The 25,368-nt window shown below is 38.4% G+C and overlaps 1 protein-coding gene across 4 annotated transcripts in view; it reads right to left on the bottom strand.

Moving 5' to 3' along the window:
• The window catches only part of enox2 (ecto-NOX disulfide-thiol exchanger 2), a 196,260-nt gene that overhangs the window by 122,727 nt on the left and 48,165 nt on the right, over positions 1-25,368 (bottom strand). The window contains exon 1 of one of the 4 annotated variants that reach the window (XM_044127160.1): positions 20,228-20,587. The exons of the other annotated variants lie outside the window; for them this stretch is intronic. Within the exon in view, the coding sequence (XP_043983095.1) occupies positions 20,228-20,249 (22 nt within the window). The 5' untranslated portion in view covers positions 20,250-20,587. Of the gene's footprint in view, positions 1-20,227; positions 20,588-25,368 lie in introns of those variants that run through there. 4 annotated transcript variants of the gene reach the window in all.

The raw sequence follows: 25,368 nt of genomic DNA, 5'->3' as shown, positions 1-25,368 counted from the left end.
ATCAGTTTGAGGTTACTTGCCTATTCCAGGGGTCTGCATGGTTCTGAACAATGATCTGAACTGAAAAGAACAATATTTCTTTCTTTTCAGATAGAAAGCTTTCTAAAAACGCTATTTTCATGCAATATTTTAATTTTCCTACAGTTTAGTCCTACTACTGATGCAATGAGGAGTTCTACTGTTGCCTTACATTTTTTATGAGGTAGCAAAACAATTTTTCCATAAATTTGGAGCCTCAAATCCGTTCTTGGAAATGTATGTTTTTCTTCATTATAAAAAAAACCCCGGGGATGTGCTGTTGTGGCGCAGGGGTTAATCACAACCCACATAAGGAGGCCTCAGTCCTCGACGCGGCTGTCGCAGGTTTGATTCCCGGCCTGGTGACCTTTGCCGCATGTCTTCCCCCTTCTCTCATTACCAACTTTCCTGTCAATTAACTATCAAATAAAGGCCACTAGAGCCAATAAAACCTAAAAAAAATAAAATAAAATAAAATAAAAAATTATAAAAAAACCCCTGCAATTTCCGTTTCTGTGAATTAAGCATTAAAAACACACTTTCTGTTGTTACTTATAATAAGTTATTTTTCACTTCAGCTTAGACTCTCTGGGGAGATTTGAGGTGTTCATGGAGACTGAAGACAAACAAGCCAAAAACACACTTTTTAGTCAACAAAATAATAGTTACCACTGGATGTGTCAGTCTTTTCAATGTAGCCGAAGAGCTGAAGTCAAAATTCAATGAAGAAAACTGACACTGCAAACAAAGGGATTAGTCCCAGATCCTTATTTCCTCTCGGCGCCACACAAACAAAGATTTGCAACACTAATCTACACCGCTCATCTCAGCCTGACCTTGAACAGGGACTGATTTGTAAGAAATTGTGCCATTCATCTTCGATGAAAGATGTGCTCAGACAACCATCGGCTGGACATTCCTAGCTGTTTGCTCATTCCCCTCCGCCTCTCCAGGGATGAGCTTTCGATAATTTGACAGATAAACCAAACAATAATACTGCAATAATGTCATCCACGGTATTTCACTTCACAGCGCCTGAGCCTCCCTGATGAACACTGCAGAAAGAGAGCAGGAAATGATCTTTGCAGACAGTAAATGGCCTGGTCATGGAGGGGATCAGGACAAAAGCAATTAGGCACTTTATAGATCACACTTATGCAGCTCTAGAGGAGGAAACCAAGCACAGCGGAAGATGCTCGAAATTTGTTTACAAATGAGTAATGAGTCCCACTTCCAGCTGAAGGATGGATACATTAACACATCTAATGCACTGAGCAAATATAATAGCAAGAGGATGGCTTCTTGAATTTGAGGGATGGTCAAAGGCTCTGCATTTTCTTAATTTAATCATGTTAAAATTTAGTCAATTCTGTATTAATTCAAAGAATCAGTAAAAATTAACTACATGTTCTAAAATTAAATAAATTACCGTATTTTCTGGACTACAAAGTGCACCATACTATAAGCCACACCTACAAATTGAAAAAAAATAAATAAAAAAACTGGATATGTACATATATAAGACTCCCGTACTGCTGGATCGATAGCCCTCAACTTAAAAGCTGCATCAAATGAGATTGAAGAAATTTCTCCGTCGTGGCTGCTGCTAGCATGTGCTTGCTCTAAATGAAAGTTTCCAATTTTGACTTCCAATGATTCATTTCCTGCTAAAGAGCCCCCTGGCGGTTGAAGAAAAATCCACAGAAAAGCCGCATGGTTCAAAACGTGGGAAAAAAGTAGCAGGTTATAGTCCGAAATATACGGTAAACCGCATGACATCACATAACATCAAAAAAGCAGTACATCATACTATCAATGTTTTTGTAAGTTTTTCAGTCGTCGACAGGAGTTTTGTGGTCACTTGAGGAACAGCATTTCTACGATCCAACCAGGTTTCTAAGCTTTTAAAACAAGAGGAGATAATATTTATTGTATTAATATTAGTTGTTTTAAATATTCAGCTTAATTTGCTGGCAACCAACTGAACAGGTGCAGCTGTCTGAGGCTATTGAAATGCCGTATCTAGATGTCAAAACTGAATTCTTTCAGTAGATTTTAAGGGAAGGATCGAAACAATAATCTATTTAATACACTGGTGATCTGTGGAAAAATTAAACACAGATTACAGCTGACTTTTCTTTTCCACCACAGAGAGAACTCAAAATAACCTAAAGCCCACCAACAGCTGTCCACTGCAAAGGTACCAGTTCATCCTTATGTGCAACATTTTAGGTTGATGCAACCCAGCCCCACAAGACCAGACTCTTCTGAAAGGCTACATTTGGCTTTTTAAATAAATGGTGACAATAACTAAGATGGTACCTTATATTTGGATTGTGTGTGTTGGTAGATGTGCATTGTGTTAAGTATTTATCTGTGTTTTCCGGTAAATGTAACGAACATTAGATTTTAATATCTTGCAAGAGACTCTCAAGGGTCAAGGGGACAATGAAAGATTTGAGCATGTCAAACCAAAACGTATTCCCAACCCCAGAATATTTCAGCATTCAGGCGTTTTATCAGGATTTCATGGAGTACACCAAGACAAGTGGAGCTCAACTGTCAAGAAAAAAAAATGGTTTTAATGTTATGTCATCACTCAAATAAAAATCTCTGAGGCAAGCATTTCTGTACGATCTCCTTTACTCTGATACCCTGTAGTAAAATTCAGTAGTCTCAAAAGTAACTGTGTGCAATTTAATCCCAGAATATGTACAGCTGCACTGTGAAGAGATTATTAATGAATGAAAGGCTTTGTGAAAACCCAGATACACAGCAGACATTTAAAATAAGGTTACCGTACTTAAAACCAATACTCCAACGTTCACACAGTACTCTTCAATCCATCATCCAACAGTGAAGAGTATGTCAGATCTGTTACCTACAAAAATATAGCCATCGAACTGAACTGACAGATACAGCAGAGAGAACATTAAACAGAGAAGCAGGCCCGAAGTAGAGATACAAAATCAAGTAGGCTGTTTGCCACATGCCATTCAAAATGCTACATGTAGTGGAAAACTAATACGGCATCCACCCAAGCATCATCTCAAAGGTCAAGGGTCACCACGCATGAGTGTCACTGGTATCAAAATGCCAGAAATATTTCATTTTAAAAAAGTAGAGCCATCCATCTATTTGTTGTATGCTTGGCAGATATAAAAACATGCACCTTGGGCCGTGCTCCGGTGGCGTAGGGGATAGCGCGCCCCACATTCGGAGGCCTTCAGTCCTCGACGCGGCCGTTGCGGGTTCAATTCCCGGACCCGACGACATTTGCCGCATGTCTTCCCCCCCTCTCCTTCCCCCTTTCCTGTCAGCCTACTGTTGAATAAGGGACACTAGAGCCCACAAAAAGACCCCCTGGTGGGGAAAAAAAAACAACAAAAAAAACATGCACCTTGTAGGGAGCAGGAGACCAACGTGTGGTCCTAAACAAAGCCTGTTGTTGTGGATGTTCACTTGATATATGCTGCCCTCACCCACACACCAGTTCACTACCTCTTTATATGATGCAAGACGTTCCTGAAATCTCAAATTTACCACAGAGTGTGTTGAATGCTTTGGATTATGCAGGCGGTTAAGTGGGGCAGGAGGGTCGGGACCGGTGCCCGGGGTGAAGCCCCATGCTGTGGGGAGGTTCTTCCATCAGCACCAAAAAAAAAACAGCTGGTCAGGGTTGAGTGGAAGATGGATGTAGCTAAATTTAGGGCAATCCTGGAGGAAAACTTCTTAGAGGCTTAGACACAGGTAGAAAGTCGCCTTTCAGTACTAATTGTTGTCATACTAGAAGTTAATTGTTGGCTACAATTAGAGTATAGACCAAAGTATATTCTCCGGTTAAAATGGTCCAAGACATAAACTTTTATGTTCACTTAGTAACCATTCAAGTAGACTGAGCTTGAGCCATTGTACAAAAAATACTGAGGAATAATATTTCTCATACATAGTCATACACTGTGTTGTACTTCCAAAATATTAAGTCAGTGGAGCTAAAAACAAATTAATATGCTTTTCTTATTGTGCTTGAAATAAAAACCACACACACCAAAACAGAGACAAGTCTTAAATTGTTTCCAGATTTTCATATTTGTGGTGTTTTCATGTGATAGTCTGGTAAACTCGATAGTGGACAAAACAAAACAAAAAACCCCCAAAAACATTTGTTGCATTTTCAGCTGATGCAGTTCTCTTTCACACTGCACAGTATGAAACGAACCAAAACCTTTAAAAAACCTGCTTACCTCCTCACTTCTGGAGGCGCAACCATGAAAGGAAACAACACAAAACCCTCTGAATAAGACATGGATCCAATTTTCTTCTTAAGGAAATGTAAAATAAAAGGTCTGGCATCAGATTTTATTTCTTCAGCTAGCAATAGATTCGCATGTTTTTCTTTATTGTATTTATGCAGAACTCTCTGCATTACAGTATGTTTCCTGCTTTGGGAGTGTCTGTGGTCCGATTGCATTCACAAATAAATTCAGACCATGCCAGAGTTCACTTCAAATGAAGCAAGATCTAGGATTTTAGGCGGGTCAGAGTTATATTGCGCATTCACACTCAAACGTACCAAACCTTCTAGGCAAAGAAACTAGAGATCAATTAAAAGTGGACTAAGCAGGGCAGGTGTGAATGCAGCTTTCAGGGATTGTTTCTCCTTTGGACCATCAATGTAAATCTTTGCATGTATCATCATTCTACATTTTCAGAACTATACTTGAAGTATTGTAGCGTCTTTTACCCACATCTCTGCATGAAATCAAGTATTTCAGTTAAAAATGATATGTTCACTTGAGTGAAGCTGTATCACCTGCTGCCGGTGTGGGCCTCTGAAGGTCTGGGCAGGAGGCAGATGCTGACAAGTCTTTGTCAAAATATTGCTTGAGCAGCTCTTTGCCACAGGAACACTTCTACAATGAGCAAAGGTCTCATTTCCCCAGAGTTGTTTACCTGCAGGCTGCATGTCTACAGAGTGCTCACGACAGACCCCATTCAGGCCGACACTTGTCAATAGCCGGGAGAGAAAACAGATAAAATGCTTTAATATCTACAGTCAAAAGGAGCACAGGAAAGTTAAATCAAAAAGAGGGCAGTCTGTAGTACAATAAAATGGGTTTAACTGCTTCAAATGGCACCTTCTAGGGTTTTTCCTTCTCATGAAAAGATCTTATCTTGCTTGTGTTGTTAATGTTTAAAAGCCCCTTTCCATCTCCATGGACCCGTCTTCAGTGACATCCTGCACATAAACATGCCACCGTCTCACAGGTTGTGATTAAGTGTGAGTTGACTAGACTATGTGGGACCAAACAAATAATTTCATCTGAGTGTGTCTGAAACAATGACTATCAAGTCAGAAAAACTGAGCTAAATTTTAGATTCCAATATTCCCAATGGAGCCAGAACTTGTCACGACATCATCTGTCCCAACACATCCGGACCGATGCCAAATCTCCACAACTTTGACAATCATGGAGATGACACCCGGGCCAAGCCCAAAATAAAGAAACATGGAGTAAGTTGAGTAAACAAGATGAATCCCTTCAATTAACAGAAGGGCTGGGGGCTCTCTTGTCGTTCCGCCATTAATTATGTGGTCTTAGATTAGAGGACAGAATTCATGTTCTCTTCCATCTATCCTAGTTACAGCTATGCATCAATCACACGTCAGACCAGACAAACTGGGAACTGTACTGGCTCTCTAATCAACGTACAAGGTGATGAGAATGGAAACAAAACAACAAACGCTGTGGCAAGCACAAGATGGCAAAGATTGATTATTATGAATCTGTACTGCATGATTTGCATTTGTGCAGTGATATTTACACTTAATATACCAAAGGCCATAGCTGCTTGGCATATTTTTCAATTTTTCATTGTAAATGAGTCATATGAGAGCATAATTAAATCAACAGTATGAGGAAGAACAAGAAGAACTCCAAGTAATTTAATATTTTGGAATTATGCCTCAGCATGAAAACAAGGTTTGGTGAATTATTTTTAAAAAATGTCACTTTATTCTATTTCCCCCCCGCCCCCATGCCATTAAATCATAGATTGCTCTCGATATGCGTTTAATGATTATAGAAATATAGACAAAATCATTTACCAAAAAAAAAAACCATTTGATGTTATTTTGAGTTGGGTTTCTTAGGCTGAATTTCTTGTTATTGTTTCTAAAGGAGATATTTCTAAAAGCTTTGACAAAAGGCCTATTTTTGGTCATGCCCTCTCTGGATTCCTGCAGGCGAAAAACACGAAAAACTAACAGTGAACCCACTTTTTAAGTTTTCTTCCCATATCTGTCTTGCCTTGTCCTGACTTGGATTCCATTAAAACTCAAATAAAAGCTAATAAATTTAATGTCTGGAAGAAACCCTTAATTAGTACAGGGGAAAAAAAGAAACATAAGTTACAATTGTTTCAATACAATCTTTAGCTTAGCACGTCTTTGTTCATCTTACGTTTTTCCTCTTTAGAATTTGATGCAGCTAATACCACCATTATTGCCTCCTTCTGGAGCAGCACAGGTAGTAGAAAACATCAAAACTGCTAATCTAATTACACAGATTTTCTAATTAAGTTTGATTCCAGAGTTGCCCAATATATGTAATTGTAATCTAGAAATACCAATTTTTGTCACGTTGCAATAGCAAAAGAAAGCCAACAGTGCAGTATTTGTAGGGATGAAGCGCAACATATTGACATTAATATCAGTCTAAGGCAAATTTTATTTTGACCTTGTGATTTGCGTGTTTGCATTTTAAGAGGAGTTTGGCCATGCAATATTTGTTTGGGCATGTAACAGTGATTGTGATGAACAGCAGGATTAAGGGGGATGTAAGTGAAGAAGAGGAGCAATATCAGCGGTGTGAACTTTTTTCCAGAGTTGTACGGGTAGGTAACTATATATAATATTGGGAAATATAATAGCAGTGTTGCTATTGTATGTTGATATTGGCCCAAACTTTCATTTCAGTGCATCCTTAAATATTTGGTATGACATTACACTTCAAGTGCCAATGGTATGTCTGGCCTGTTGGATGAGCTTTCACTGTCCTTGATGTTTATGTATTTTTAGTGGCTGAGATATTAAAGCTCAGAAAAAAGGTGGGGATATTGTAATGAAAGAAAATGACTTGAAAACGTTATATGTAATAGATGTTAAATTGCAATATTCAGCACAAGCATTGCAGTTACATGTTTTCCTGACATTGTGCAGCCTGAATGCAGTCCAAGTTAATTTTATAATCATAACATTTTCATCTGTCAAGATATCTTCCTTTTGTAACTTGAAAATGCTGGCATGAAATTAACAAATTGCAAAAGTAGAAATGGTGAAATGGCAATTACTAAGTCAAATTCAGTCCCTAAAATGAACAAATCCTTTGGACCAATTTCAATTTGTTCAGAGACGTCTGTTAAGAGGGGCCGAGAGGAGAAATGCATGCTGCTTTGACAATCTTTGATCAAATCAAGGACTTAGACTATTGTAGTCACCCAAGCATCTGCCAGCAATAGTGAGGGATTCAAGTTCTGTTCATGATTTCGACAAGTCTTCAACAAACTAAAATCCTCCAGTGGCCTTCAGGAGGGAAATTTATCATTTTGCTGTTGGCCATTTTTTCCCTGCCTCTGCAGCTCAGGCCTGCACCCAAACACATGCTGCTGATTTATCGACGTGACACGCTGGACATTTTAAGATACAATATATCAATATGCTTCAACAGAGACACATTGATAAACTGTGCAAACACTAAATAATCTCAACGCGGGACAGGCTGGTTAAACATATATACTGTAGCAAGAGTTCTTGTCCATTTATGCGTCCATAACAACAAGCTTTTTTTCTAAAACTCCAGGCTTTGACACATATTTTATTCAAAAATGTAAGATTTTTCCAGAGCTCTCAGTCCTTTGTGTTCATTTAAAAACACTCCAGCTCACCATGACTTTAGAGTTGATATGTCTGCAATAGGCAAGCTTTAAATATGTAACCTGGACAAACCAGGGAATAAAAGTATGAAAAGAAGGAGGTCACAAGGAAAGAAATAGACTGAAAGATGGGGATACAAAAAGGACACCATGCAGTAAGATCAGACACAAGAAAAGAAGGCAGATCCTAAGGAAAGACAGAGAAAGGAAAGTTGCAAGGAAGGAAATAAAAGAGGATACGCTATAAAGCAAGTGAGGAAAGAGAGAAATGAAAGGGGTATGACAAAGAAAGGTCACAAGAGAGGAAGGATGGAAGGAAAAATACTATTCTTACAGTGAACTACATCTCAAAATGTAGATATTATCACAAGCCATTTTTGTCAGAATTATCCAAACGTGGACAAAACTCAAGTAAAACTCCATATCTCCATGCAATCTGGGTAGGATGCCTGTAAAATGAGATTTACAAGTTATGCAGTTAAAATAAAGAAATGTTTCATTTCAAGACTGGCAGCTCAGGAGAAACTTTTCATTCCAGCAGAGTTGACTGGATATCCTTCAGCCCTCAATTCCTCCGAGAAGCGTTAACCTAATACTTAATATCCAGGTGGTTATATTAGGCTGAGAAAAATGCCGTGGGACCTCTGGTAGGCTGGTCGGTGCTGCTAAGCTGAGCTTCAGCCTCACTGCGTTACCCCTGGAGCTTAGTCCAATTTACTCTCAGGGCAGCTCCGGTCCACAGACCACACTAACAAGCTACAGCTCCACACTCGTCAGGGCGAGCATTTGGCCTCTCACCAGAGGCCTGAAAAATGCACTTTCTGGGTGCAGCCCTCAACGTGGACACAATAATTAATCTTCATATCGATCCACCACTCTGACTTCTGTTGGGACAAGTATGGGGAGCATGACGGAGAACCTGCAGTGTGTTCCAGCTCACCGAACGAGAGGCGGCGAAAACACTTGCTTTAGCTATTCCTCCCACACAGTTACACAAGCCCACAAATACTTATGCATCATATACATATATCATCAACCTCCTTGTTACACAGCATTTTATTTGTCAACAGAGACAACAACTGAACGATAAATAACAGATAAGTACAGAAGGGCTGGTTTAAAGCAGCAGGTTTTACAATATGCACAAAATGGACCTGTAAACTATATAGGAAGTATCACGGGAGTAAAACAACATGACAATTACCAACATCTGATATATCTTTAACAACAAAGAGCAAGTTTAGATGCTCCTCTCACAGTCTTATTCAGCATTTCTTGTTTGCACCAAGTCTCCTATAATGAACTGCCTAGCAGCTTCTGAAATATGGCCCATAAAGGCCAGCACCACCGTAAACCTGGAGCCATGGCTGATTTGTGAATCCAATTATGTCCCCGTCTGTAATGGCTATGTTCACTTCCATAATGTTCAGTCAGCTATTGTCAGCGTATGTCCTTAAGGTCCCAGCATCCAATCTGAAAGATACTCGCCATCACTGATCTATGAATCTATGAAACAACTAACCTGGTGTGTTGCAGTGCAGGATATTATACAGGAGAAAAGAGTATGTTGGTTTTCTCTTGCAGGTTTTGACTCCGAGAACGCAGAAGTATTACTTGAAAGAAAGAAGAACACAATTGTGAAGTGGAATAAAAGTGATCAATGGTACATGCAATTTCAAGCTATCATCTGAAAATTCTAGCATGAATTTATGTTCAGCTTCTTTCACTTCTGCTAAACCCACCAAAAAATTTAATTACCCAATTAAAGCCCACCTGTGTGCATTTCTGACCTCAATATAAATCTGGCTGTTCTGTGAAGACCTGTTAGAGAACATCAGAGATAAAACGACATCATGGAAATAAAAATGTATTTGCATGCTTCTCTTTGGAGATTGTGTTGCAAGTAACAGTTTATAAAAAGAAACAAACTCTTATCTATTTCCTGATACTTCCTAATTATGTGCTACTTTCTGTTGGTTTGTCCCTCTGAAATACATTCATCCTATAAGGTGTGACAAAATGCCAACGAGCTCAGGGACAATAAGACAACTGTACAGACTAAATGAGCAGAAAAATACTATTAAATATTAAATAATGCCATTCTCTGTGTCACATATTTTCTTCTGAATTATAACTTTAGGCTCATATACCAGACAAGCAGGAGGACAGGTGCTCCTCCCTCCTGCATCGTCCTGTCTGAAATTATGTTCAGAGATTCTGCTGACACTCTCCTGAGCGTAATTTGAGCTTTAGCTGGGACTACTTTTCTAAACAGGCGTGAATGAATATGACTGTTCCCCAGTCTTTAAGGTAAACAAGACCAACTGTGAACTGAAATATTACATTCAGTAAATCTGACAGATGGGGGTTTTGGTTTCAGGAATAATAATAGTTTGGGACGTAAACTATAGTCCCTTACACAGGGACTGTTGGGCATTTATTCTCTGACAGTGAAATCCTGACAGAATTTTCAAATCTGCTCTTCTCATCATGTTCATTTCATGCAAAATCTGACCTCAAGATGCATTCCAATGTTTCAAAAATAGACAAGGCTATAATTTGAAGAGCCCATCTAGAAAGCTACACCCCATTCCCTGGTAAAAATGTTACAGCAGTGTTGTATCATCCTCCTCTAAATGCTGACCTCTCATTCCTCAGAAAGAGGCTGAAAATAAGGCTACAGACCGACCTGCGACTGGGCAGTAAGATATGCTGAGAGCAGAAAAAAGCCTGCATTTATCCAACAGCAGGGATCTGACTCCAGCCAGGCTCACTGCCGTACACACGCAAGTACAGAGCTTCCTTTGAGCTCAAAACACCAAACCTTTCAGAGCTGCTCTGGCGACATTTCGTGAAAAAGAGCTGCACAGAGAGAAACTTTAAGTTTCTTGATGCAAATTAAAAAGAAGGAAGAAATCAAAGTCACCACAAAAAATGTTCAGCAAATGGAACATTCCTGGGTTAGCCATAATGTTGCAACCTCATTCCCTCAGAGAGCTGATCTATCATGTAAACAGGAAACAGAATATGAAGTTAATAGCCCGGCAGACCAACTCAACTTGCCATCCCATGAAAGCAACCCCTGTTCTCATTTAAACTTCCACTGAACAGCAAAATGTCTCCACAAGACAGAGAGAATATAAAGAACCTCTGGTGCCCTTTTAATAATGCATTCTTGGTTACAGTCTATCCATCCATTTTGGTACCATTTTGCTCCTTTGCCCCTTAAGCCATTCGTTCTTCCTAAAGTAACAGCCACATAAATCTGGCCTCTCAGTCTCTATTACAGTGGAGTGATGGCTGCTTTCCAGACAGGCAATCTCTGGACACCCCTCTTTCTCTGATCCGAGCCACTGAACCAAGCTCTCAGGTATGAGGGAGGAATGTTCAACATCAGCGCATGAAACAACTTTGGCTAAGAGGGTCAACTCTGAAGCAACTCATATTCATAACTTAGGAGCAAAGGGGTAATAAATGTCAAGAGATTTCTTTGTAATACATTCTGGTCTCTCTCAATTGAACCCACAGTATATCAAAAGTATCCCTAAACTGTAAATGTAAGGGAGATAATCCTTACAAAATACAAGACACAAAGACAAGAAAACAATAACATGCTGTCTCCTAAGCAACACTGGAAAGAAGCAACTCCAAAAAAGTATTTAGCACAGTCCTCCATGTATCTGGTGATCCATCATCTGACATATTTTCTAGAGTAACACATCTCACTTGAAACTGCTGAATAAGGACAAAAAAAAGCAAGAAAATAAGAAAAGAGGCATGTTTCTGTCTTTAAGACTGCCTTCTTACCAGACAAGTACAACATTTTTGTCTTGTTTCAACCACAGTTACCCTCTCCTATCTAGAAACGCACTGAAGTGGGACATCCCAGGGGACGCACTAACATGTGACCAGAACAGTGCAGTGACAGCTGTACCTGCACTCTGGATTGTCTCACTAGAAAAAACACATGCCTAAGCACAATTTTTGAAGACTGACTGGAATGCTATCACCAAATATTTGAGTTCCAAGAGCTTGACAGCCAAACAGGGTTTCTGCTCACACACGATTTGACAGAAAAACATCTGCTTTAAAAAATAAATAGAAAAAAAACAAAGAAAAAAAAAAGATCATCCAAGGTCTACGTTAAAGTTGAAAGGTTTTCTATTAGGTTTTAAACAGTATCTGAATTAAAGTTCAGTCTTTTAGCTGCTGACAAAGAAAATGACCAAATAAATACTTTGGCAAGTAAAATTTTATTCTTCTTCTACTTTAAACCATGGAAACTGTAACGAAAAATAAGAACAGACATTTTTTTCCTCATAATATAGAAGTGCACAAGGTCTTTGGCTAAGGATTCAATTTGGCTGATTTTCTACTTGCCCTGCCTTGTCCTAACACTCTTTAGTAACACTCTTTGCTGAGAGAAGACGACTCAAACAGGTTGAACAATGGATAAGGCTGCACAATATATTGCAAAAAACTGAAGTGGAATAATTATTGGCTTGTTTATGTGAAGTGCTGTGAACTTGCATTTAAGTGTAATTGTAATATTTAGTCAGTTAGACATAGTATTAAGGCCTCTACATAATCAGGCACACTTCATGAACATCCACAATGATTATTACATTTCAGTATATTTTGCCATCCTAAATGTTAAACTCAACTTTGTTAAAAAAGAAACTGCAGGGGCGTGCTCCGGTGGCGTAGAGGGTAGCATGCCCCACGTTTGGAGGCCTTCAGTCCTTGACGCGGCCGTCGCGGGTTTGATTCCCAGACCAGACAACATTTGCCGCATGTCTTCCCCCCTCTTCTTACCCCCTTCCTGTCAGCCTACTGTTGTATAAGGGACACTAGAGCCCACAAAAAGGACCCCCTGGTGGGGGAAAAAAACCAAAAATAACAAAGAAACTGCAAGAAGCACAGGTGAAAGAAGCCATTTGTAAGTAAATTGTATTTTCTATGACAAGCTGACACAAATCTGTGTTTCATTCAGGTTGAGAAAGAGAGCAAGACTTTCAGCAGATAACAAGGAGACTGGTCATTGGCCAAACCGGGTTCTGCCAGCGTTTTGGAAATCTTAAAGTCAAAGTAAGGATCTATATTATTGAAGAAACACACGCAGGCACCGCTGTGATCACGATGACTTGAAAGCAGTTTAAAATGCCAACTTTGTAGTCATTTTGTTTTAACAGCAAAATCCTCTTACATTAATGCTCTTGCTGGGATATTCCCTCTTATCCTCATATAAATAAGCAATGACTTCTTACTTTTAAAAAATTATATTTTGAGTGCTATTCTTAAACTTGTCCCAAAAGAAAATGTGTAAATCTACCAGAAAATGGTATTAACAGGTCAATCATCACAAAAGAAGCCTTAACTAATTAAGGCAACACTGGAATTTGTGATCATTGCTAATGCTAATAAGCAATGAAAATGAGAAACAAATGTGTTACAAAGTACCACTTAATTTCTAAAAATATAATCTCTCAAATAGTTCCGTCAGATTTTGATACTCAACACCCTCAGAATTGAAGCCAATATCATTGTTGTTGATCAAAGAAAAACAGTAATTATGTACTTTTGAGATAAATTATGAAAACAGACACTTGTACAGCAACTTCTTTTGATCAGCATGATCCAGCTTCCTCAAACTGTGTCTCCTTTCTCCACCACTTAAATGGACCATTAGCTGGGTTTAAACACAGCTGCACTGCAGTCGAAATCATCCTCGCACACGTGCTCAAATAAAGCAAATGCAGAATAAGACTAACGGCTCACTTCATCTTTCATGTGGCTAAAAACTTGCTCTTCAAATTCCTTGCCTCCAATTTCAAGGTTCTCTGCGTGGTGGCTTATCATGAAAGTGATTAGAAATGAAGAGCTCTCCCCGCTGATACGGTTGGAGCTCAAGAATCGGTTGCCTCTAGGCTGCTGAGCTATCCTGCTCTTAGACTCAATACCAGATGGCAGGTTCAAGTGCTGCTGCTGCAAGCATTATTGCTGCTCCCAGGGATCTTCTTCACCAGCTACCATAGATTTCTTTAACCTGGGAATGTTTTAGATTCCCTTTAAGAATACTAATGCTGTTTAAGAATGGACAATTTTAACCAAGCCAGAAGGTACTTAAGGAGACATTCATACCTACTGAACCTACTGAATGAAGAGGAGGGAAAGTCATATAGTGGGATTTCTGTACATCAGTCCCTATTTACTCTGACACACCTAAATAAAACAAAACAGTATCCCAAGATTTGGACATCTGACTAAAGAAGCTCAGGAGGAGAAAAATTGAGACCAATACTGAACATGTTGACCGACATGCAAAGCGCAATATACAGAAACCTAACTCTGAACACATCATCCCCAAGATGATGCGTTATAGGTAGCAAGACCTAAAACCCATCAAGAATCTGTGGAAAGACATGTATCAAATTGTTACAGACAAGAGGGTTATTGCTGTAATTTCAAGGGGCCTCAATAAAAATGTCTAACACATAACAGACTAAATTGCAAAGCATATAAACCAAAGATAAAAAGGTGTGGATTGTGAATACTTTTGCAGATTACTGCAGGTGAACGTTACACAGGAACTAACAGTTAAAACCCTGACAATTTTCTACACAAATCTAGAACCAACAAGAAGCCAGTCAAATTCATCAGAAACACAGCATATGGGATGAGTTTTCTTTCTTTACAAAAAAAAGTTGCCAATTATCTTGGGAAAGATGACAGAAACATTTTATTTCTGGTTTAGAAACTTACACACCGTCTCTAAGGAAGGAATTTAAATGTTTCTTGATATAAAGAGTCCAAATATGGATTTTTTTCTGCTTGACAGCACAACAGTACTCACAGCAACATTTTGTTTCTGATAAAAGAAAGTTTTCAATTGAGAAATATAGATCTCTTCAAGTAGGACAAAATAGTACCGTAAGCCTCAAAGTATAGCGAAAGAGTTTCTGAGATTTAGGATACAAACAATCAGGAATAAAGAAGAAGAAAAAAAACTAAATCACCTTACCTCCAGGGTTCTTACACACTTTGCCCTTTTAGATTTGTCTTGAAATCTTTCCAAATTTATGGAGATCCGAGTAGAAACCATTTACTTTGACAGTACTAAAACAGTTGCAAATTTACAAGCAACGATAAAAAGTTCAAGTTGGCTTCCCATTTAGAGCTACTTCACAGCTTTCTCGCATATATAAACCAGAGTAGCGCTTTCTCAGAATATATAGTGCTTAAATTGACAAAACAGGACTAAGCACAAGTTCTCTAAAGCACAGTTTTTGATGTTAAATTCTTTATCTTTTCTAAATTTGCTGGCACATAAACAAAACCTGCAAAAAATACTCTTCAATTGAGTACCATCACCAAGGAAACAGTAAAATTTCCCTTTTATAATTTTGAGTGCACATTTAGCATTTGGTGGCTCTCAATCAATAATTCAATCACTAATATAATATCAGTTAAAATGTCAAATGCATTTTTTAAGATGATGTGTGTATTGAAAAAGGTACTATTCAATAGTAAGTATTGTCATAACTCCTTTCATTGTGGATGGTGATGCTATCTCCAGTAGCAGTCAGTCCATCAACATATCAATAAAAGCCTCTGACTGAAAACTGTTGCTGTATGACTGTCTCATGACTGTCATAGCATGCTAACAGCTCAATTTCCAGGTGGCAGAGACAATATTGTGAGTAACATGATCTGATTGACAATATTAGTTGTTAGCAATCACTGCTAATCCACCTCAGTTGCCTTTGCTGCTCCTCTTAAAAGCTTATATGGTTCATATGGTTAGAAAGCTGGGCAGAGAGACGGCGGAGATTACAAGCTTCTCTTTAACATCCCTCTCCTGTCTTGCCTATAATGATTAACAGAAGAGATGGTCTTGGCTTTCTTTCTCTCTGCTCTCTGGTCCTGTTCTGCATCCATGAAGCCTCCTTTTCAACTCTTCTGGGATTTAGGTTTGTAGTTCCGGTACTATTTGAGCTTTTGAGATGCTAATCAGCTGCTCCGGCTTGAAAAACCCCCACGACAAACATCGTGTTGCCACGGTTATGCATCATAAGCACTGTCAGAGTAAAAAACAGTAAGAGCAAACATCGCTTAGCTGCACAGCATCAAAACTGGAGGGAATAATTGTCCAAAGGAGCAATGCCTCTGACCAAAGTAACTATAAAGAAAAATCTACAAAAAGAACAAATTTAACAGAGCTACTCCCACCTGCTGCCATGAGCACTTCAGTCCTAGAACTCGTCAACTATAAAAGTTGGAAGACGCACTACAAGCATCGACAGATTATTTAAAGATGAGTGAAGATATCCACAAGGGGCAAGAAAACTCCAAAACAAACTAACACTGTCTTTGTGATAACTATCAGCTCAGAAATAACCTTGTAATCAAAAAAAGTTCTCCCTAAAGTGAGGCGTTTTAGCATGTGAACACATTGAAACATTAACATTTGTAAAAAGTTAGAGTTGGATGTGTGTGAACCCTGAGCTATTAGGCCACCCACCACGAGAAATTAACGTCACAGTAATCAATAACACACATAGATTTGGGAGAAAACTTTTGCCACTAAACACAGTCCAGCATTGTGGAATAATCTCACATAGTATTACTCAGGGATGCTGCCATCAACCAACACTGTGCAGAAATAGTGAAGAGATGGACAGAATGACAAGCATCTGGTTGTTGTTCAGAGCTTCAGCTTACTTCTGTGAAGAATTAAAGTTGAGTTCAACCTCCTAAAGATCGACTAACTTTTGTCAAATAGTAGTAGAGTTGTGCTTTTTTTTTTAAAGTATCTGCACAATCTACAACAACATGAATCCAAAAATACAGGATTGGGTTAAATTCTGTGGCATTTCTAAACTTTAGTGGCATCATTTAAATTGGATAAAGATTTCTGGGCCAAAAATCCCTTAGTATGTTTGGTCCAGGAGAGGTTTGAAGTTTGACTTGAAATGGTAATATAACCAAATCCAAATGAATTTAGTTTCAGATGGACAAAAAACCTGTTAAATCTACTCCATATATCTTTGCTATCTACTCAACAAAAAGACATCCTATGGAAATGTTTTCAGAAGCAAAGCAAAAATCCCTCCAAATTTGTAGTTTAATTATGTTTTTATTGCAATTGTCATTAAATTGTTTTACTATCTGCTGAAAGAAATACTTCATGAAAGCCATTCTGAATCCAGAGAGACAGCCTGTGCACTACGAGAGACTGACTAAGATCCATTTATTTAAAAAAACCTCAAGCTGTTGAAAAAATTTGTCAACAAGTTGTATGCCAAAAAAATAAATAAAAATCCACATACCCTACAAAAACAAATCTTTCTTGCCAGTATGAAATGGTTCACCCTGACTAGTTTGATATAACTAACTACAAACAACTCTGCCAAAGCTTTCAAAGTAGATGGCATTCGTTTGAGTGCAGAAAGTGGCTCATAAGAAATCTAAAGTGTCTCCTACCTATCTGTCAACTTGGTTTTGAGCTGTCAGGTGACAACAGCCGAGCAGAATAGCGATGGGCAGGCAGTCGGTAAATAGCTTCTATTTGTGACACACAGATGAATAAATCATGCTGGTCTGCATTCTGCTGCCACATTTGCTTTTTGCAAGAACCAGAAAAACTAAACAAATCAGAAAAAAAATGCTTCTGACAGGCCAGAGTGCATCTCTTTTAGCTTTGACCACATTCATAAAAACACTAAGATTATAGCTTGTTTATCCAGGATGACATTAGAGCTGCTGCTGTTTAGGCTTTCAAAATCCATTCAACAATCCCAAAAAGGCAGAGCAGTGGTCAATCACATGCATTACCATGGACTTAAAGCTGCCACTGACATAGCTTGATTGAAGGAAACAGAAATTAGAGAGCAGCTGGTGAGTCTTATTTCTGTTAAGTTGTCAACTTCTCTTTTGTCTTCCCTTAAACCATTTCTGCAGTTAGAATCCCACTCGATAACCTCAAACAGTCAAGCAACGGCCAATTAAAACTTTCCTAAAAGTTTCCACATCTCTCTGTGTATTATAAAGTATTGCTCTGCATAAAATCTAAATTTGTTCTGCTGCACCTCCTTCCTATGCCAAAGCAGAGCTGAAAAATTTAAGCTTCTACTCAAGCGCTGCATGTAAAACCTTAAAATCTCATCTCAGATCTAAGCATAGAGCTTCCTTCCCCTCACCGCATTAAAGGCAATCTGAAGATGCTGCGCCAGTTGATCAGAGGGAACTGCAGCCGTGCGGAGGTAAATTGCTGTCACCAGGCCTGATGGACCTTTTCCCTCCCAGTGGTCACAGGGAGGCACTCGACCTCCGTTCACTCAATTTGATTCGAAGCGTGTTTGCGCCTCTGGATGGGAGGAAACCAAGCTCAGTCTGTGCACGATTAGCAACACGTATGAGGGGAAAAATGAAAACCATCCAAACAGAGAACAAGAACACTCACAAGCAGGCATGAAACAATATTAGATTTTCACACTATGATAACGTTAAGTTAAAATACCACATTTTCACTGGGTTAACCTAAAAAAAAAAAAAAAAAAAAAAAAAACAGCATAGCAGGCAGATGTGCTCTGCTTTCACTTAAAACAAAAGAGCAACAATTATCTACACTGTTGCAGATATAATATACCATAATATTTGATACATTTATAAGGATATTATACTTAATCCTTTATTGCTTTGATTTTAATACAAAAGCGTCTTTGAAGAACTCACAGAATATTATGCCTTTTTATATTTTTGACATTTGTAGAAGTGAGTAGTCAGGCTATCTGCTCATGTTGCCAGTTTTCAATCTTCTCTTTAACAGACCTTCTTGTTGCCTGCCTTGATAAGAGTGATAAGTGGCACTTCTTTTGTTTCCACGTCATGACTAAGAAAATATTTTTAAAGATCTAAATTCAACTTTTTCATAAGAACATACAGATTTCTTTCAGCCAAAGGAAATAGCAGAGCAACTGCCCAGCACTTTTTCCTGCATGTTATTAAAAGGATTTCCTAGTTTAACCTTGGTAGTGCTACACCACAAGTCTCAAGACCTTACGATCAACATCCAAGTTCGATCCAAAACTCTCCAATTAATCAAGTTATTTGAGCTGCAAAAATACCTCAACATTCAGCATAAAATACCTCAAGTGCAGATATGATTGAAAGGACTTAATGCAAACAGACGAGTGTTTCATTTATATTTTTACTACAGGTGGTTTGAGTTGATCGTTGCTCTTGGCAGAGAATTGAGAAGTAAATTCCTAAATGCTCAAAAAGATGAGAATGTATAAGGGCTAATTAGTGATGCATTAAAAGAAGTGGGAAATTATAGCCTTGAGACTTTTCTTTGAAAAGGCTTTGCTTTTATGAGCTTAAGGAAGGCAGTAATTAAACTATGAGCACACAAAACAACAGCCAAATAAATAAACAACATTGTAAAAGTAAAGCAGTGGGACATCTAAGTTAAATTTACCATGACCATAAACAGAGTAAGCTGGAGAACAGAGTGCCAACATCAAGCGGAGTAAGCAGGTTAATGCCAGAGTTCAAAAACAACATCCTAGCTTAATTAGATCCTGGGAGTCCAGAGAAAATGACCCTTTTTATTTTTTAAAGGGCACTACTTTTGGAGCTGTGGTGATTCAGGAATAAATGACATGGAAATCCCACAACAAAACCAACCAAAGTCCTTGTAAAGAATACCCTGCAAGATGGGCCTGTCTACTTTAATGTATCTAACCAGGTCGATCATGATGTACTAATGCAGCCTCTCAGAAACAGGATTCCCACGGGAGTTGAGAAATATGCAACATCTTACAGCAGAGATCAGGCGTCATTTCCTAAAACTTCCATACAAAACCAGCATCTGGAGACGGGTGAGATAATGCGAGTGGGGATATTTTCATGATCATCTACCATCATAAATCAGATCATTCCACATCAGAAAGCCCCGAGGAGAAGAGAAACAACAGCGCAGCCACACTGAGACCGAGAGGCTGCCCTGCTCTCTTGCATTGCGGTCTCAACAGCTGGAAAACGCCCGACCACTTCGGGCAAGTGAATCCTCGGGCTCGCAGTTGTAACTTACACCAAAATAACAAAGATGCGCACATAAATGTCCCGAAACGCTGCGGTAAGAGGCGTGCAGAGACACGCAGTAGCCTGCAGCAGTGTGACAATAACACCCCCGTTATCAACACAACACGGGAAGAGGACACAGAAGGAAAACAGCCAGCGAGAGTAGGATGAAACTTGGAAAATAATGTACCCGTGTACTGCAAGAGGAACATTTTCCACGGAAGGCGAGGTGCGAGTCCTTATCGGTCCTGTGTTGTAGGACTAACTGTAGGAGGTTAAAAAAAAAAATTTTAAAAAATCCTTGAATGGAGCCGGGGCTGGTTTTTCTGTCAGTCCGCTCCGCTGTGCTCCGCTCGGCAGACTGGACTGCAATGAGAGCAGCCAGTCGAAGCGGGACCCTTTTTGACTACGGCAGGCGAAGCCCGCCCTCTAGACGTGCCCGGTTCGCCGGATGTAGCCGAACAGTTCGCTTGGTGCGCGCGAACAGCGAGCAGGCGACACTGTTCCGTTGTTCCTGCTGCTGAAAAACGCTTTGCTCCTAATCTTTTGCACCTTGCGATAACGAGGTGCGTTCAAGCGTTAGTGAAGAGCAAAGGAATAATGCTGCTTCCAAGCTTCCCCAGTTCTCCCCAGGCAAATCCAATTCATTTACCGCAGCCTCGATATGCTTTTCGGACAAATAAGATTTTTTTTATCAAGCGGTGTTTGTAGAAAATGAGACAAATAACTGTCAGTTATGTGTCCAAAACTTCTGGCAGCTCTTCTGTAAAAGGTGTCATTCAATAGTTTGCCAGTTGGAGGAGGAGAAGCATAGAAATCACCGTTTCAGTGTAAAATGCTGAACATGCAGATTGTGGTAAAACCCCTTTCTTCTCAATTCTGAACAATGTTCTACACGCTGAATTGTGTAAGCAAAAATAACAAAAGACAAAGTTTTATTTGAAAAGGCATTAAAAGACCCTCTAAAAGATGTCAAGTCCTTGGTAATGTTTATGACAAATAAGTAGTTTATCATTTAAATGTGATTGTAAACCAAATTGAAAAGTGAAAATCAGATTTATCACACATTTCAATCTTATGGGGAAGAGTGCTGACTTGGCAGTTGTTCAACAGACAGTCACTGTTAGCTCATTGCTAAAGAAGATGGCTGGTTACAGTCTTGTATCTAAGCAAATTGATAAAGTTTGGTGGAAGGAAAAAGTGTGGCTTTCACAAAGCATTCCTGGCACAAACGAGCAAAGATAAGCTGCCTCTGGTCACTCAGAGGCAGCTTACTGACCAGAGGTGTATGGGAGCTTAGGTGTATGGGATCTAGTAGAGATCCCATACACCTCTGATTCTTTTTCATATTATAGCCCTCAATGCACCCAAAAAGTTGTGATTAAAACTGGTTTGGGTCTTAAAAACCTTAATGGACAACACTGTGCCATGAAACAACAAAAACAAACAAAAAAAACATACTGTAAAATTAGATTAATAAATAAATTATATCTTGCAAAAATCAAAAGAAATCCACCAAAATGGCAGGAAGGGAATTGTGCAGCTCCCCAAGTCTGATTCATCCTTAGGTACAATTATCAGCTGGTGCCGCTTTCATCTGGTCAAATAATTACGCACGTAAACATGATGGAAATGTGGAACTATCGGCCCCGTCAGGGAATAGACAGTGTCCAAGAGATGAATGTGTTTTGGTTTAAAATGTGTGAAGCAAACCCAGAACAAAAATGGCCTTGTGAGATGTAGACTTGTACTGGCAAGAGAGTGCATTTATATTCAGTGAAGCAAGCCCTGTACTGACATGGGCTGAAAGACCACTCAGAAAAGAAGAAGGAATTTCATCACAAGCAATATAAAAATTATATTGCTTGTGATGAAAAATTGTAAAATTATTATTCTACAAATGCATTGAGTAAAAGAAGAATGACATTTATTTGATGAAACAAAATTTTAAATGGTTGCCATAATGGCCGCCTTGACATTTGGAGAACAAAGGATAAAGATTCTAACTCTGAGAACAACATCTTAATTGTTTAACTGTGAACTAAAGGGTGGCAGCAGAATGTCCTGTGGAGTTTGCTGCAGGAAGAACTGGTTCACTTTATAATATTGATGGTAATGTTAACAAAAACATTATGTGAAAATATTGAAGCAAAACCTCAAAACTTTACTAAAGATGGTAAAGGTTGGACACAGTGGGCCTTCCAGATAAACAATAACTCTACCATCCAATTATTTGCCAGTTCTGTCTGGAGAAATGGGTCAAGCATCCAGCAAACTACTGTGAGAAACTTGAGGACGAACTATTAGGCTGTTTTAATAAAAGAAAAGGTTCTCATCTTCAGGTAAAATGGTGCAAATAGTAGCAAAATGTCAAATCAGCTGTGCAAAACTAGCTTGTCATATTACACCTACTACATTCCAACATAAACATCTGTATGAGTGAATTAAAGTACCTGACAAGGAAGCTTACTCCAATGCATTAAGTCAGCAGTCTTGCCTCTTGTAATGATCTAATAATAAAATCTACATTGAGCCATTTCTAATTTTACTTCAAATATGTTTCTTTGAACATTAATATCTTCCTCATTCAAACATTTATGCTATGCTGTTTTCATACTGTGAACAACACATTAGATAAAAGCAAAATGAACAAGGCTCCATCAGCGCTCAGTCAAAAGATTAATTACACAAGAAAAACAGCAGAGCAAACGCTATTATGCTTCCATAATTAGGGACTAGCTGTGTACTGAGACATGCAAAATATCAATGGGGACATTATCTCGTGTATCAGCATGGCGGTCAGCTGGCTCCTTTATTCTTGCCTCAAAAACTGCTTGTGGAGAGACAATGACTTCTTAATATGAATAATTCATGAAATATTTAATGTCAACAGAATATCAAATAAGTACAATTCGCTCATTTTAGTCATTTTGACACTTAGTTCAACAATATTTAATTTAAAAAACAGTGCTATTGCATTAAAGCATTCTAAAAATCAAAAATACCTTGTATGGTCAGCTACATAACACCAACACTTGTCTGCATTGAGAAAAGCCCTCTAAAGTGATCATTTCCATCTGCGAATACACAAGTTCAGATTTTATCCAGCAATAACATGACACTACATAAACTGAAGCAGACCCAAAGGTAAATTAGCCACATTTAGAAACACAGAGTGAGTTTTAATGCAAATTACCAAAAATGTGAAAGAGAAAATGTGAATTAATGTACATCAACACGAACAGATGGTGGTTGTAATTCTTCAGTTGGCTGCTTGAAAGCACTGCAGAGGAAGAGTGCAATTTAAAACCCATTAAATCTGTAAGAAGGTAGCAGACCCTTGCTTATTTCACCTCCTTCTGATGTTTAACATTTCTTGTATTTTAGTGTCTTTCACAGCAAACTGCACTTTTTTAGCTATTTATTTTATTGATACACCTTTCAAAGATGATGCAGATTGTGTAGTTGTTTTAGAATCTAAATCAAGTTTAATCAGAATGCATTTCTTCTATTCCAATGAAACCCACCTGGTATTTTGTCAGCTGCAGTCTTTAAGAAGTAAAGTGATTACTGGATTAACCACTTCAAGCTTATGCATCTGTGACTAGTTTCTTCAAAGACTGAAGAAAACCCTAAAGGTTTTTGCAAAGCCATTTTATCATTCTTTGAAAGGAAAGCAATCTATTCAAATTTATGCACAAAGACTCATAAGTAAACTTGTGGTGGAACGTTTCATAAAATCCACAATCTGGTTTGCTCCAGGATTAGGAGTCATGGTTTTGTTTATTTTCTTCTTAACCCCCCCCCCATAAAAATCCAACTACAGAAATGACATAATATGCTATCTATAATTAAAAAATATTTAGACATCAGTTATTTTCAAAGACTGATTGACTTAAAGATGAGTTTTACCAGAAAATATATAATTGCTTAAAATCTTCCTCAAAATTATGTAATCATTTTATTTAAATTTTGAAATGCATTCATTTGTTGACATAATTAAATTTTAACAACTATAACATTTAAAGCTAATGAAAACATGAGATTTAAGATTACAATTCTTTATCAGTTCAATAAAAAAAAAAAAAAAAAAAAAACATTTAAATGTCAGTTTAAAGAAGACTATGTTTAATACCTGGAGAAAGGTTGCCATTTTTAATCTGGTAATTTATTTGTGTTTTTGGACAATTGTTTGTCCAAAAATTGTTATTTTCTTCTCACAATATTTTGGAATTTCAGTGGAAGACTTTATTATAAGTTTATGTCATTATGATTTCAATAATCTGATGGTCACGCTATGTTATGTTTTTATTCCAAGTACTTATGAACTCTCACCAAATGAACCTCTCTGGGCTTCACACTCCAGGTTAGATATTCTTTTCTGCAACTGCGCAGAGGCCGGACTGTCTCCAGTGTTTAGGATTTTTGTCCTCCATATAAAACTGTTGTCTGGCTGTTGACGGAATCCACACAGAGCTTCAGTTGGAGCTTTAATTTGTTCTGTTTAGAAGTTTTTGATCATGATTTCATATCATGCACATGGTATAAAGACAAACCTGACAGTGATTTTCACCGAACAATTGATTTTTTCCACAACATAGTGTTGGTAAATTATCAGCAGGAGCAAATATCATATTTATATTCTTTGCAACAGAATTTAGCCATGAAGCATCCTGACGCTGTAGTTAAAATGTTGCACTCCATTTAAATTTTTCTGTCTCATGATGTTGTTTAAATATTGTGGGATTGTTAAGTTGTATTTTAGAACATGAGTCTCTCTTCCGTTTGCTCCCAGTAAATAACCTCTGGCCTCTGGGTTTTTGGAGAGCCAGAGGTGTCAAAAACAAGTGACTTTTCATGTGATTTTAATGTGTTCTCAACGTGTGATTTGTCCATTAAATGTGTGGAAAATTTTCACGTCTTCAAACAACATTGTTTGTTTAAATTTCATGAATATTTAATCATTTCAGTCAATCTTCCTCTCTCCGTTCTCACTGGTTCCCGAGCTGCTGTGTGAAGCACTGACAATGGTTTCCAGTATTCATACAAATTACAACTTTGTTTTTTGCTGACACTTACTTAAGCTTTTAAGTGAAAAACTCTTTTGGGAAGTATGGCTTAACATGTAATGGCTGCTGTTGCCTTGCACCAAAGATATCCTGGGTTCAAAACTCGGCCTTTGGTCGTTCTGCATGGAGTTAGCATGTCCTCCCTGTGCTTCTCTCACAGTTCGAAAACATGACTGCTAGATCAGCTGCTCTCTCTAAAAGTGTGTGTGCATTGTTTCTTCTCCTGTTTGTCTCTGTGTTGCCATCTGATGGACTAGTGACC

The sequence above is a fragment of the Gambusia affinis genome, linkage group LG09, assembly GCF_019740435.1.
Source record: "Gambusia affinis linkage group LG09, SWU_Gaff_1.0, whole genome shotgun sequence".
In the NCBI taxonomy this organism is placed as follows: Eukaryota; Metazoa; Chordata; class Actinopteri; order Cyprinodontiformes; family Poeciliidae; genus Gambusia; species Gambusia affinis.
This window is presented reverse-complemented; position numbering and strand designations above follow the sequence as displayed.